Genomic DNA, 14,964 nt, shown 5'->3' on the forward strand with positions numbered 1-14,964 from the left:
CGCTTTGTGTCCTCTGTTTGTGTTAGTTTCACCAGTTTAGGTTTATGTTTAGTTCTGCCCTCACCTTGGGTTTTTCACCTTAAATAAATCTCCACCTGCATCTCCACTGCCATCTTGGGCCCTCTTTCATTCCACCACACGACTGCTCCCCAGCCGTGACAGTTACACGGGCATTTTGCCGTAACACGGGCAGAAATATTGCCGTTAAGTCCCTTCGTAACTTGAATTTTTCATTAAATGGGGTTCCACTGTACTTCTTTCAAACCCCATCTTTGTAAAATAAGGACTGTAAGAACGTAATATGTACAGAAAGATTAAGACATGGAAAGATGGAATTTTAATAATACCTATAGGTGGTAAACATAGCTATGTCTTCTGTGTCCATCGTTACAACGTAGATTTGCCACTAAAGCACAATTCATGTCAAGTTGAAGTTATCGCTTATCTGCGTCAGTTATCTACATTTAAACAAAGAAGAGCTTTTTTTAAAATGTACATTTTTACTCTTTTTTTCTTTCTTTAACGGTATCAGATTCATCTCAAGCTAAGTAGCTACTTCCTATCCCGAAGTGCACCCCCTTTGATTTATCAGCGATCACATGGTCACAAGGACTCAAGCAACTTTGATTGAATTTTAATGTAGAAACTTTGTGACTATCATCAGCTTTAAAGTTAAAGCTGTTGACAGTTCTATCTTAAATGTATTAAAAAAAACCCATTAAACCCTCATCACATCCAGTTGTTACTTTTCTGACAGTACATAGTTTGAGTTTCAGTGACAGCATGGCAAGATTCCATTTCAATCCATTAAACGTTTTTATAACTACAGATGAAAAGATTTGTTACGTCTCATTATGTCTTATTTGAGTGTCCACGGCTTCTTAAGACGTGACTTTAATTGCCTCCAACTCTCTCTTACTGGGATAAATAATAATATTGTTGTTTTAATTACTCCACTTAGAGGAGATAATTGTTTGGACTGCGCAGACAGGTTTGTCGTGCCAAGATAGCAATGACGTCATACTGCTCAGTAGATTCACACATTTTGTGTGCGCAGGAGACACACAGACTTTTAGTAAAACACCCACTGTGTAGGCAGAAGGAATCAGATTAAAGAAGACGAAGTAAGATGAAATGAAACCTTAATAATGCCAGTGAGGGGATATGTGAAAGCAGTAAATAACTTAAGTACGTGACAAGAATAACAGAAACTCTTCAAAAGAGTCGAGTGCCTTTTCAAACATTTAAATCAGATTTCAGATTGGCAATCAGGAAAGACTGTGAAGTGTCTTAAGCAGGATTGAAATGGGCACTGTGACTGAACAAACAAGCTACTAAACTACTAGATGTACTCAAACCTCAGGTTTTACCTTCAACATATTTAGGGATGGGTACCGGTATCCGTCATAAACGGTAGTAACCAGACCGAAAAGCAGCGCACATTTCGGTGCTTTATTTTTTTCCTGAGCTGTGATACACTTTAGATTCTAGCCAATCATTTTACGTTTCCGAGGATAGTAGGCGGGTCCAGGTACGTACGTTCTTTTAGAGCAGAGCTACAGATTAAAAATGCCCAAGGCGAAGCGGTCAAAGTCTGGCTGTACTTCACAGCAAAAGATGCAAACTCAGCAGCCTGCAACAAGTGCTTTAAGCTGATACTGTGATACTGTCAAAGGAGGTAACTCCTCAAATCTGATGAAACACCTGGCAACGCATAGCGTTTTTTTTAAAAGCCGAGAAATGCGCCGTATTTGATAGCTTGCTGCGAGACCTCACACCGAGCACATCTACTGTGGGTGTGGTGCCCGTTATCGGACCCGGAGTTAAAAACATCCCCCAAAAACCCGAAGAGTAGAGTCCTGGCCCCTAGCCCTGCCAGTGTAGCAGAAATGATGACGGATGATGATGATGATGCAGCAGCAGCCGTTCTTCTCTGCGTGAGTAGCTTAATGTTGTTTGTGTGTAATTTACGTTGAGTAGGCTAACCACTTTATTACATTAATGCATGTAAGGTGAACTAGCAAACATCATCATAGCTACATGCAGCTGTCTTCTTGTTTGATGGCAGATACTCCCTTCACCCTGGCCAAAAAGGCTAAAATGACCAAAGAAAAAGTGGGAAACAGCTAAACATGAGAGGTTTTTGGACAAAGTTTGTGTTTTTTCCATTGTTTAAGCACTGCTTCCAGCCCAGAGTGATACCATATATGCCCCATAGCTGCAGAAAAGGCTAACATTGTTATCTTTTTACAAAAAAACAGCTGAACATGAGAGGTTTTTGGACCAATTTTGTGTTCTCCATTCTTTAAGCACCGGTTCAAGCACCGTTTAAGCACCGGCACCGTTTCAAAAGTACCGGTTTGGCACCGGTATCGGATAAAACCTAAACGATACCCATCCCTAAACATATTGTATTTATTTTGTTCCATCCTTCTCAGATCTGCTGTCAGTCATCAGCATCACTACATCTGCTTGAAAGTGCAATTGCTGCAATCAAGCTGCTTCTAAAATAGAACTGAAAGAAGGTAATTAAAGAGCAATGATTTTATTCACTAACGACATCTCCAGGCCAAGTCTAAGAGCGCCTTCACTCTAAAGGTTTGTTTGAGTTATGAAACACTTACTGCCAGTACGTTTATGTAGAAATCTTGGATACTTGTGCTTCATTTACTTAGTTTACATAGTTTCGAGTTTCTGCTACTTACACTAGCATACACTATTGTTATAACAAATATATAGGACTGCTTTCTTCCATTTGTGCAATATCTCTGAAATCCTGTCTATCCTGTCTCAGAGTGACACTGAAAAACTAGTTCATGCATTTATTACTTCTCAATCCTCATGTGAATGCAGTGGTAAAATCCTGCTTTTTCCAACTGAGGCAACTGTCAAAGGTCAAGTCTCTCTCAACCTTGAAACATTAATATGAGTTTATAGCTTCACGTCTCGATTACTATCATGCACCTTTCATCGTAATCAGCTGGTGCAAAAAACATCACCGCTAAATTTTTATCTGGCACAAGCGAGTGAGAGCACATCACTCCAGTTTTAGCGTCCCTTCACTAGATTCCAATTTGTTTATGAATTCATTTTAAAATCCTTTTATTTGTCTTTAAGTCTCTTAATGATCCGTCCGAGCTGGAGCACCTTTACGTCCCGCCTCGTTCTCTCGGGTCAGCAGACCAGATGCTTTTGCTTATTAAAAAGACGGAACGTAAACTCAGAGGTGACAGGCTTTTTGCAGTTGTGGCTCCAAAATTGTGGAATGATTTTCCACTGCGTGTGCAGCATGCTCCTCCGCTCACTGTTTTTGAAATCTCATTTAAATACACACTTTTACTCCCTGGCCTTCGACCCAGTGTGAGATGTCTATGTTACATTTATGTACTCGTTTCTTGTTTAACTTTAGCTCTTTTGTTTTTCTATATCTTTTACCTTCTGTCATGTGTTTGTCTTTTATATTTGGTGTTATTGTACAGCACATTGGTCAGCCCTGTTATTGTTTTAAAAGTGCCTTCTAAATAAAGTGCTATGGTATGGTACTTCAACCCTGAACCACTCTGTAGTTATCCTGCTATAGGCTCAGACTGCTGGGATTATGCCCTGAGCACCTCTCCTCCCCTCTCCTCTATTTACTCCCCATGTGTAAATGTGCCACTACTGCATGCCATCAACTTATGTGTACTTTCTCCTCTAGTTTGCACCATTTGCAGAGTTAATTGTTTTTGTGAAGTGGTGCTATATAAATAAAAGGAAACTAACTGAACAATTTCTGTTATATTTCAAAGCAAAATATTGTATATTTCACTCAGCTACATGATGTATGTGTTCTGCTGTGATGAGTGCATTCCTGTTAATCTTGTTTATACCCACGAGGACAGTGTCACGCGCGCGCGCACACGCACACACACACACACACTAGTGACACAATAAACATTCTTGCCAACGGTTTCACAGTTATCTTCTAATCTGCAGGTGGTCACTACATCAAATGATACACAGCAATGTGGGAAGAGAAGACTGCAGGGAAATAAAGCTGTAATAAAAGATGTAAACTGTTTGGGGTTTGGATACTTCTTCTTTGCTTGGCTGAGTGTCAATGAATAGAAATAGCATCATTTTGATTTTCTACAAAAAAATGCAATTTGGTTCCTTTAAGCTGGTCGCTTTAGTTACCATTTAGTTTGCAGGTTAAAATGCTTGAGGTGAAACATACCATAAAGTCAGTATGATGCATTGGCATGGCTCATATTAGCCGTCTGCCAAGCTAGTATCAGCTAATATCAGTATAAATCTTTTAAATGCCTCATGCATTTAAATTGAAAAACTAAAGAACAGACATGGGAAACACACTTTCAGAGATGCCGATACTGCATATTTTGCCCACAAGAGGGCACTCTGCAACATTCTTCTTAGCTAGACACGTGTTTGAAAACATACCAAACATAACAGTCAGCTGAGGTTAGCAGAATCAAGCAAAGCATTAAATAACTAAACCTAACAAATGTTTGTTTAACTTTTATGTGTCTGAAAGAAAAAGGAGTATATAAATAAATATAAATGGCCTGTATTTGTATAGCGCTTTACTAGTCCCTAAGGACCCCAAAGCGCTTTACACATCCCGTCATCCACCCATTCACGCACACATTCACACACTGGTGATGGCAGCTACATTGTAGCCACAGCCACCCTGGGGCGCACTGACAGAGGCGAGGCTGCCGGACACTGGCGCCACCGGGCCCTCTGACCACCACCAGTAGGCAACTGGACATTATATCAGAATATGAGATTTTTAAATAGGCAAATGTCAGGCAGTGATGTTAGAAATGCTTTATCAGTCAGGCTCTAATCAACCCTGGTTTTCATTCACAGATTTGTGATATACACACTTCACACCTGTTAGTTTATACAGCTTAATAATTCCATAGTTTCAGTCATTTTTCATTTTCAAGGAACAACCAAGAGACCTCTGTGTATTTCACTTTATATCAAACAAATTTGTCAGATGTAGCTTCTGAAAACTGACTTATGACACTTAATGTGGCTTTTTAGACATATATTTTTTATTTAATAATTTATTTATAGCAGCATCTCATCTTGGATGTTGACTTGACCTTTTTCAGTGCAGCTACGACGTAAATGTTGCAATTTACTTGCAGGCGTCTTATGCAATGATAAAGTTAGATTGCACACAACTTAACGTTTAGGTGGGTAAAAATGTTTCAGCCAGATATTGTCCTGCATACGTTTTAAGGCAGGTAATGACAGAGTACGGGCAATTTTAGACCCATCAGAGATGATTGTGCAGTGACTCAATTATCCATTATAAATCCCTCCACATCAGTCAAGTGGACACACCTTTTAAGGGGGAGTTGGGAGAAACTGTCCCCTCCCTGTAAACCCTGGTCAAATTCTCTTTGAACACAAAATACAGAGGTTTCATGAGCTGAAACAATCTGTGCCAAATAACAAGAGCTGGCTCATGCCAGCAAATGTGTTTGTCTCTCAAGTTCTAAAAAATCTTTCTTCAACTTGTCTGCTTCCCTGAATCTGACCCATCACCCCTTGTTTTCTGTGTTTGTCCTCATCACGCCTACAACTGAGCAGGGCTGCTCTGTACTTGAACTACACCCACACTCCAGTCTCCCAGCGAGTGGACAAACATGTTATTTCCCAAATCAGAAATCCATTTGCAACTTCTTGCAAACACTTCCCACACAGACAAAACGGTATTAAGAGCTCGACAAGAGCAAACTGTCCTCTTTTTTTCCCAGACACGTAACCCTGCAATCAACCCTGCAGGATAAAACTACACACGCTTTAGTTTTAGGTTCTTCAGGAGTCTCCACTCTTTTCTCTTCTCTTTGCAGCAGTTAGATTACTGAAAAACAACAGGAACGCCGTGCGCTGTCTGATTGCATAGTTGCACAAAATGCAAACTTTTTTCCGCTTTGTTTGATTTTTCTGTCCAGATAAAATACAGAGGACGGAAAAGAAAAACAAAAGTCAGATTAGTGCTGGTGAGGTCACGGGGGTTTAGGTGGTGTGGCTTACATCCTTTCCGACTGGAAATCACGACGCTAGTTCTTCAAAGAAGCTTTTCTCCTCGTCCGTTTCACTCACTTTCCTGGCCAGGTAAAGCGTGGCCTGGCTAAATCAATTTTATTCCCGACTTTTCAGAATCTCATCTCATGAGATGTTGTCTGGTTCCGTCAGTTTATTATCAAGTATAATCTTGTAAAAGGAATTCAAATCAAATTACACGGAGATCTGTGGCTCTGCTAGATCAAGCAGCGTTGGAGTGGCTGCTTGACATACGCAGAGATACTGTTTCACTTGCATTGGCGCTAATCGATTTCTCCATGACTCACAGACTACATTGAGAGAAAAAAAGAAGAAAAGCTTAAGTTTAAGTGTTTCTTACATCTCCCCCACTGTCTTTAACACCTAGGATGTTTGGGTGCTGAGAAAGCTCCACCACAGCGTCCAGTGGCAGCTCCAGCCCCGTGTTTGCCGGCACGCTGTAGAGAACCACCGGCACCGGGCTGCTGTCCGCCAGCTGCAATAGAGAAAAAACAGGTGAGACCTCAAATAAAACACCTGTTGAAGGTTCCCAAACTTTCCCTGTCTTTTCTTCATTTACAGTGAATTTACTAACTCGGATCAGGCTCAGACTATAAGAACACAATTCCTGGTGGCCTGGCCGGCTGACATTCAACTATGTGCAACTATTAAAACTGCGATGGGCAAATAATGATCGCGAATCGTGGAAGCAACAGTGAGCAGGTACTGCAGTCAGAACTGCAGACCATCAACACACATAAGCAATTAAACATTGTCTGGAGTGCAGTGTTGATACAGCTTCTGCCATGTTTGCATGCAGCTGGCTCTAATTATTCTAAGATAATCAGCACAGGTCTGATCACAAGTCTGAGGGTGAAAAACAAAGACACTTTATTCCTTGTTATCAAACTCCGGTTGGACTAGCAGCAAAATCACACTAAAACTTCCTCCCACGTGGTGCTCATTTAATCTTCTTCTTTCATTTTCTTCTAAAAACACTTTTTGTACTCGTAAATCTAACTGACGTCGAGCTCAGCAAAGCGTAGATGATATATATATAATGCAATATTTAAACCCAAAGGGCCGTACTGCTTTGTTGTAATAAACAGACATGCTTTACTTGAGAAGTGGAGAAATATTATTCTGATAGATTTTTTTAAACACAGAAGCTCCTCATAGATAATTCCTAGAGTAACTCTTCAATGGAAATATGCATAATTTTCAGAATTAATAAGCACACACATTTATATAGTTGTTTTGACACACATGATCACATGGAAATATAATGAATTTTTGTTTTTGTATTCATCTCTGTTGCATCTTTTACCCTCCTCTGAGAGTGCTGCAGCACCTCGCTTTGGGAAGCACTGATTGTTCATCCTTTTTTTTTTTTTTTTTTAAACACCAAATCAAGCCCTAACCCCAAATTTGCGCGGCACTCTGTTTTCGTGTGTTTGCGCTGACCTTTGTGAAGTGATGGATCAGCGCCCGGCTGTCCATCTTCCCCTTGTAGAAGCAGGGTGTTACCACAAGCACAGCGTCGGCTCCGGCTGCTGCCATCTTCTGCGTGAGCTGGATCGTGGCTCTGGTGGCTGAACAGGAAAAGGAGGAAAGGAAACAACTTCAACACAGACTTTCACTTTTGACTAATTTAATCAAGCAGAATCGCTAGATTCATGAACCTCCTCTGTGCTCTGCAATAGTTACATTTACATTATATTACCCCACCCCTCAGTCCACAGAATAATTGTCTGGCACGAAACTGGTCCAGGACACAAAAAGCTCGGGGAGCACTGGAATAACCCGTTTTTGTCTTTGTTTGCAGTATTTTATAGAAGCTTGACTGGGACAGTTCACGTAGTAAATGTGCCTGCAGAGTGTAACTGTAACATCTGATGTAAACACTGATTAGCCACAGCTGACAAACCACCTGCCAAACATCGTTTAGTTTACCCGTCTTGGCACCAAACCAGTGAAGGTATGAACTAGAGATGGCACGATACCACTTTTTTGGAAACGAGTACGAGTACTTGCATTTCAGTCCTCGCCGATATCGAGTACTTAATAAAAACATGATTTAAATTTACAGGTAACAGCTTTAGTCCTATAATTTAACAAAAACAAACAAACAAACAAGGGACTGGTTTGGAATTAAGAACATTTATTTAAAATGAAGCATGTTGTATGCAACATATTACAGAATAAATAATTATGAAAAAAAAATTTAAACAGTGACAGTGCAACTCAGGTATTGTTTTCAGTTTATTGTAAACTCTGCTGCTGTGGCAGGGTTGTTTTTTTAAAGAAAAGTAGCTTTTCTGCATTATCAGCAGTCAGACTGTTTCTGTTTTCATCTATAATGTGTGACACTGAGCTAAAAAGCCTTTCACTTTCCACACTGCTACATGGGGCTGAGAGGTATTTACTCGTCTGTTTCTCTGTTTAGACGTCTCACTAGCACAGTCACAGCTGGGATGACATCAGAGGCTAGTGCGTCGTAGCTGCTCACTTTTTTAGCTAGTTCCTCAAAGGGGGCGAGGATGGCAACAGTCGTCTCCATAAGAGCCCATTGGTGAGCGGTGAAATAGTCAGGGAGTTCATGCTCGGACACGCCCAGCACTCGCTTTTGCTCAATGAGGGACTGGAGCATGTAATACGTCCTGCTGCAGTCTCTTTATTGGCTGGTTGAGCTGTCCCTGAATGAGGCGGGAGTAGGCTAAGGCGGGATGTTTAAAATGCCCAACTATTTTCCGTCCCACTGCTATAGCATCAGCTATGCTCCTCTGTGCTAATAAGCGTGGGTAAATAAGCGTGGGTAAACTCTTTGTACTCGTTGTCACGTTGGGATTTTGGTGCTTGATTAAATTACTTGTGTTAAATGCGCTACATTTTGAGCCTCATCTGGACAATTTCGCTGAGCACAATTTGCAGTCCGCCTTTGTTTTCGCGTCTTCGTTCACTTTGAAATAGTTCCACACGGCTGACTTGTCTCGCCTCGCCTTCTCTCAGCTCTGAGCTGCAGCCGGGGCCTGGGGGTGGGCACTCGGGGCCCGGGGGTGGGCACTCGGGGCCCGGGGGTGGGCACTCGGCGCCTGTGATTAACCCCTTACATGTGTAACAGGGTCATAAATCACATTGTTATAATTACACAAAATGTGTTCTAAACCCCCAAACTGCTCCTTTTATACCTGACTTTTAGGACCTCCAAGCCTGTAGTTATGTTCATTATCAGTTAGAGCCCCTCCTCATTCTTTTCTTCTTCTTCTTTGGTGCAGTCCTATAAATACAGTGTACCCCTTTTGCCTCTCCCCTTTTCTACAATTCCCCGTGGGAGAGGTGGGTGTCATTTCTTCCCAACACTGTAAAACGCTCATATAATGCGTATTTAGCCACCTGGATGTTTCTGATTGTGATTTTAGTTCAATTATTGTCTTTATTAAGCCTGTTTTTTGTTAGATGTTACAAGTGTGTAGTATGCGTGTATCATAAATGGGTTTTAGGCGCCATAAATGCTAGCATGAATGTATACTTCTTGCTAGCTTGGAAGTTGTGGTGGGTTGAGCTAACCCTTTTCCCCACTGTTTGTATTTGGTCGTAGGAGCTGGAGTGGGCAAATTATTTACTTGGAGGCCTTTCTTTCTTTTACCTTTTTTATCAGGTATGTCGGATTTTGTGTTGTTGTTTTTGTTTTATCTTATGTCAAATATGTTACGTGTAAATCCATACTTTATGTTTAATGTAAAAATAAATGCCAGCCCCTTTTCTACAATTCCCCTGTGGGAGAGGAGCTGGAGTGGGCAAATTATTTACTTGGAGGCCTTTCTTTCTTTTACCTTTTTTATCAGACACAACGCAGGATCACACCGGTTACACATGCCGCTCAAACATAGACAGGTCTCAGACCGTGGTATCGGTCCTCGGTATCGGGGGACTTTTAACGAGTACGAGTACTTTAGAAAATGTGGTATCGAGGCCGATACCTGATACCGGTATTGGTATCGGTGCATCCCTAGTATGAACATGAGATCTCTGAGGATGTCCTGAGGCACTTGGATCCTGCGCATGCTTTGGGTCCTGTGGGTTGCAGGGTTCATTGAGTCACTCCTGAGCAAACTGTCCCAGCCCATCGTACAGTAACCCCAGCTTTAATGTTGTTATGTTTGTATGTTACATTGTTTAATGTTGTGGCTGATCACATGTGAAGTGGTGGAAAAAAGAAACCAGAAGGTTTTTACACAACGGTGAACGTAGGAAGGCTATGGAAGTAGAAGTTAATGCAGACTCTCGACTGTGTTTATTATACGTTACAGAATGAACAGCCTATCAAACTGTTACAGACTCCATTTGACTCCAATTATCAGTCCATCAAGACCGGTGACACTGCTGCCTCTATAATAAGCTTCGAGTCGCAGTCATTAAAATCCAGAATGGAAAACATAATGAGTCAATTTAAACTTTTAGCACTCGTCGTACAAAACTCTGTATTATTCACAAAATATTTCACTTGTGCCGTTTTTTCTCCCCGAACGTGCGCAGATCAGAATGAAATTACACTCGATTAACAAAAAAAAATTTCAAAATGTTTTTTTATCATTCTGTGCCTTTCACAGAGAGCGTTATCTGCAAAAATAATTAACTCTGTTCACTTAGAAGAGGTCAGAGTTTAACTAGTTTAACTATTTTTTTAATGGTTTCCATTATAAATGCTACAATTTTCCATTTCAGTGGTCGCGATGCATTTGAGGGGCTTTGTTCACCGTATGAGCAAAGTTTGGAGAAGATAAGCACACAGTGTGATGATTCTCTGTAATGAGCTTCAGTTCAGTGTCACTAATTGTTTTCTAAAAATGAAACTTCTTTTAACTGAATTGTGAATTATTTTAACAAAACATGAAGCTGGCTAATTATTGTCTTTACTGAATATTGTTTATCACTGAACCCTGTAAAGTTAAAGCCTGAAAGCCTCAAAGGAGCTGAGAGACTTACATTCACAGCCTGATCCGGCTATCAGCAGCCTCCCCGCCGGCAGTGATTGTTTGACCATCCTCACCACCTCCACCCGCTCCTCCACTGTCAGATAAGGATACTCACCATTGGAGCCCTGAACCACCAGACCTGTAACAATAAAACACATGATTTTTTATACTTGAGGTGTTTTTTGGGGTTAGCTCTGTAAAGAAGCTTATATGATCTCTAACTGTATCAGCCATTTCTAGATGACCCACAGCGCCCTAAAAACAACTAAAAATGTCAGACTTTTAACTGTTTTTGTCAGATTTTACACCCTTCTCATTTACAAAGACATTTGAAATCTTGCATACTTCAAAAAAGTAAAAAAATTAAAAATAAACTGTTGTTAAACTTCCTTTAAATAACAGAAAAGTTCCTCTTTTCTCCTAAGTTCACTAATCCACACAGAACTGTGTCTATTAAACAGTTTCAGAATTATGTTCCCCGATGTAAAACTGGGACAGTTTTGAGTACCTCGTCATCTCCAAACATATTATTATAAAAACACTTCGGGAATGTTGAGAAATGTCTGGGACAACACTGAAAATGAATACTAGATGCCCGTGATCTCTGGGGCCTCAGGCGGCATTAAAAACATTTTGTCATAGAAGTCACTGCACGGGCCCAGGAACACTTCCAGAAATCAGGCGTGCACAGTTTGCTGTTCCATCCACAAATGGAGATTAAAGCTCAATCATGCAAAGAAGAACCCATATGTGATAGTGATGTGTCGGTCGCGAACGAAACGGCTCTTAGAGCCGAATCTTTGACGTGAACGACGCGAGCCGTGGATTTTTTTTATTTTTTTCTTTCTCTCTCCACTTTTTTTCCGCACGCGAGCCTTGTGCTTTGCGCTGGGCAGAGGGGGGAGGGGTGGTAGTTACACTCGCAGTAGCACAGGAACAGAGCGGGAGGGAGAGAGAGAGAAAGAGAGCCAGGGACAACAACGTCACATTAGAAAGGTATAGTAAACATCCACAACTATTTTCAGTTGCGGATGATGAAGGATACAGAAAGTTTATTCATGCGGGCCCATATGACAGAGAATGTGCATCTTCTTTTTGTTTTCATATTTTAATTTATATTTAATTGTGTTGTGGTTTGCAGTGTTTTGTGTTGTTTCACTTTAAAATTGTTTAAAAGGAAAAAGCTGAAAATTTAAATAGTTAAAAATTGAAATGTGAATAGTTGGTTTTTGTATTATATGATTTATTTATAACATTTTATGTGGAGTGAATAAATAAAAGTATATTTACGGTGGCCCCTACAGACAAAGCACATACAAAACACAACAGAAGTGCTCCAGGATGCTCGGCCCAGTGTTGAGCTTTTCTTACCTAGTGGCTACACAAGCCAGCAAGTACCAACGACTGGATTTGGTGTGTGGTAGTAACAGGTAAATGAACTTTTTTTTTTATTATTTGAAAAAAAAAAAAAAAAATTATATATATATATATATATATATATATATATGTATATATATATATTGTAAATACACAAACAATACACATATGCTTTTCAAGCATGTAATTTAAGTGATCTAGTAGCTCTGTTTTGGAAGTTCAGTTCATGCTAGAAATGTGTTTTGGAGTTTGTACGTGTTTTGTCTCAAGGGGCCACCGCATATATTTATATATAAACATATATAAATAAAACCCCTTTTTTTACATTAGTAATTCCTTTTGTGCATAATTTTATATTGTTGTTAATAATAAATATATTAAAGCAACAAAACAACCCGAAGAGCCGGTTCGGAGCCGAAAGAGCCGGTTCTCTACAAAGAGCTGGAAATCCCATCACTAATATGTGAGCATGAACCAGAACCACAGCGGTATTCTCTCTGAGTCAGAGCTCATTTAAAAAGGACTGAGGCAAGGTTGAAACAACAAAGTATTCGGTGGTCACACGAATCAAAATTCTTTTTGGAAAACACAGATGCCACATCCTCTGCACTAAAGAAGAGTGGGACCATGAGGCTTATTATCTGTGCTCAGTTCAAAAGCCTGAATCTCTGAAGGTTTGGGAATGCATCAGCCTTATAGAATTCACAGCTTGCACTTCTGAAAAGACGCCATCCCTGCTGAAAGGCATGTACAGGTTTTAGAGCAACACATGCTCCCATCCACATGAAGAAGGCCTTGCATATTTCAGCAATACAATGCTAAACAGCATACTGCAGCACCACAGCACGGCTGGGTGCTGAAGTGCCCTGCCTGCAGTCCACACTTTCCACCGATTGAAAACATTTGGCATGTCATGAAATGGAAAATATGACAAAGAAGACCCCAGATTGTGGTTCTGCCAGAATCTTCTATCAGCCAAGAATGTGACAACATTCACCTGCAAAAGTTGAGCAGCTGCTCTCCTCAGCTGGCCGACATCTACAGACGGTAGTTAAAAGCAGAGTGGATGCTACGCAGCGGTAAACATGGCCACGTGCCCACTTTTTTTTAGATGTGTTGCTGCCATCAAATTCAAGATGAGTTCATATTTTTCTTAAACTGGTATATTTTCTCAGTTTAAACACTTTGTTTTCTGTGTTGTATGTGAATAAAATATACGTTTATTTATTTTATTAAGCTTTCATCCAGCTATTATTTACATTTTACAAACTATTCCAACTTTTTTCTGGAATTGGGGTTGTATCCTCTCTTTCCTCTGTGCCAACATTAGAGCGAGCAGCCTCGTCTCTTACTGCCCAAGTAATAACTGACATGTAGGGCAGATAGAGAAGCTCTCGGCTTCTGCCTGTCAGACATAATATCAGTATTATATAATATAATATAATATAATATATAATATAATATAATATATTATATTATATAAAAAACATAATATCAGTATTATGTGTCGGTTTGCTATTTGCCAATTTCATTATAATTAATTATCATTTAATTATTGATAAAAGAAATGTTCTGGTCAATGAAGAATAATCATGTAGAACGATCATTTAGAGAACAACAGTAACATGTTGTGGAAGCAGAAGTGCAAATATTTCCTGCTGTGGACGGAAAGTAAAACTCAGGAGCAGGAGCAGGTAACGAGCACCAGGGGGCGACAAATCCAAATCAGGCCCTGCCGTTACTTTACGTTTTTGCCTCAGTGCTGAACTTTGTCCTGTGTGTCTCATCCCTAAGCAAACAGACATTATCCATGGATGTCAGACTGCGCGCATGCAGCAGTGCAAACAGTATGCTGCTGGTGTTTTACGCTCCAAGCTCAACTATAGCTTCATAAGGTTCTGAGCTGTGTAAATAAAATCGACCTTATGCGCATCAATGACCTCTTTGTTATTCACACAACTGTTTTTGATAACTTTGACTTTTGCGTGCCTCGGGTCTGACCTTTAAATGGGATCTTGGCGTATTTCTGCAGATTTTCCTCCAGTTTCTGATAGTCTACGTCCTCCTTGGCGTTGAACGGGGTGGCAATAGGCGGATAAATCCCGCTGAGGTCCAGCCTGGCAGCTGCTGTGTGGCTCTGGGATCGTTTCCATGCTCTGCGGTGAGCTACCCTGCACAGGTAGTTCAGACTTCTCCAAGCCCGGACGCACTGCATTGTAATTCGGACACAGAGTGACTGGGGTGCTCGCTGGCGGTGTGCTGGGACTCTGTGCAGCTGCTGCAACCGAGAACAGTTAATCACTAACCTGCTTCTTCAAATATTGACCACAAATAAGTAATTTCTAAATCCCCAATCTCAACCCTAAACACCTCTATCTCACAACAGTGGGACACCGAAATTGCGTAAAACGGTTTTGTGATAATTTTTACAACAACGTCCACATGACTGAAACTACTAACTACCTTAGGATCAGTTTTAAAAGAATGGTACGATTTACATGGACTCTCGCGGAAGTTCAACACACAGCCACTGATCCACAGCTCAGCC

At 40.6% G+C, this 14,964-nt stretch overlaps 1 protein-coding gene across 3 annotated transcripts in view; it reads right to left on the reverse strand.

Annotated features, from left to right (window-relative positions):
* The window catches only part of hoga1 (4-hydroxy-2-oxoglutarate aldolase 1), a 31,294-nt gene extending 16,330 nt beyond the window's left edge, over positions 1 to 14,964 (reverse strand). The window contains exons 1-5 of one of the 3 annotated variants that reach the window (XM_006806142.2): positions 14,915 to 14,964; positions 14,418 to 14,694; positions 11,050 to 11,178; positions 7,528 to 7,655; positions 6,425 to 6,559 (exon numbers count right to left, since the gene is read on the reverse strand). In XM_006806142.2, the coding sequence (XP_006806205.1) occupies positions 6,425 to 6,559; positions 7,528 to 7,655; positions 11,050 to 11,178; positions 14,418 to 14,631 (606 nt within the window). In that variant the 5' untranslated portion in view covers positions 14,632 to 14,694; positions 14,915 to 14,964. Of the gene's footprint in view, positions 1 to 6,424; positions 6,560 to 7,527; positions 7,656 to 11,049; positions 11,179 to 14,417; positions 14,695 to 14,879 lie in introns of all 3 variants that reach the window. The other 2 variants (XM_006806141.3, XM_006806143.3) reach the window with 2 other exon arrangements.

This window comes from Neolamprologus brichardi, chromosome 6, assembly GCF_056152115.1.
Source record: "Neolamprologus brichardi isolate AB-2024 chromosome 6, ASM5615211v1, whole genome shotgun sequence".
NCBI lineage: Eukaryota > Metazoa > Chordata > Actinopteri > Cichliformes > Cichlidae > Neolamprologus > Neolamprologus brichardi.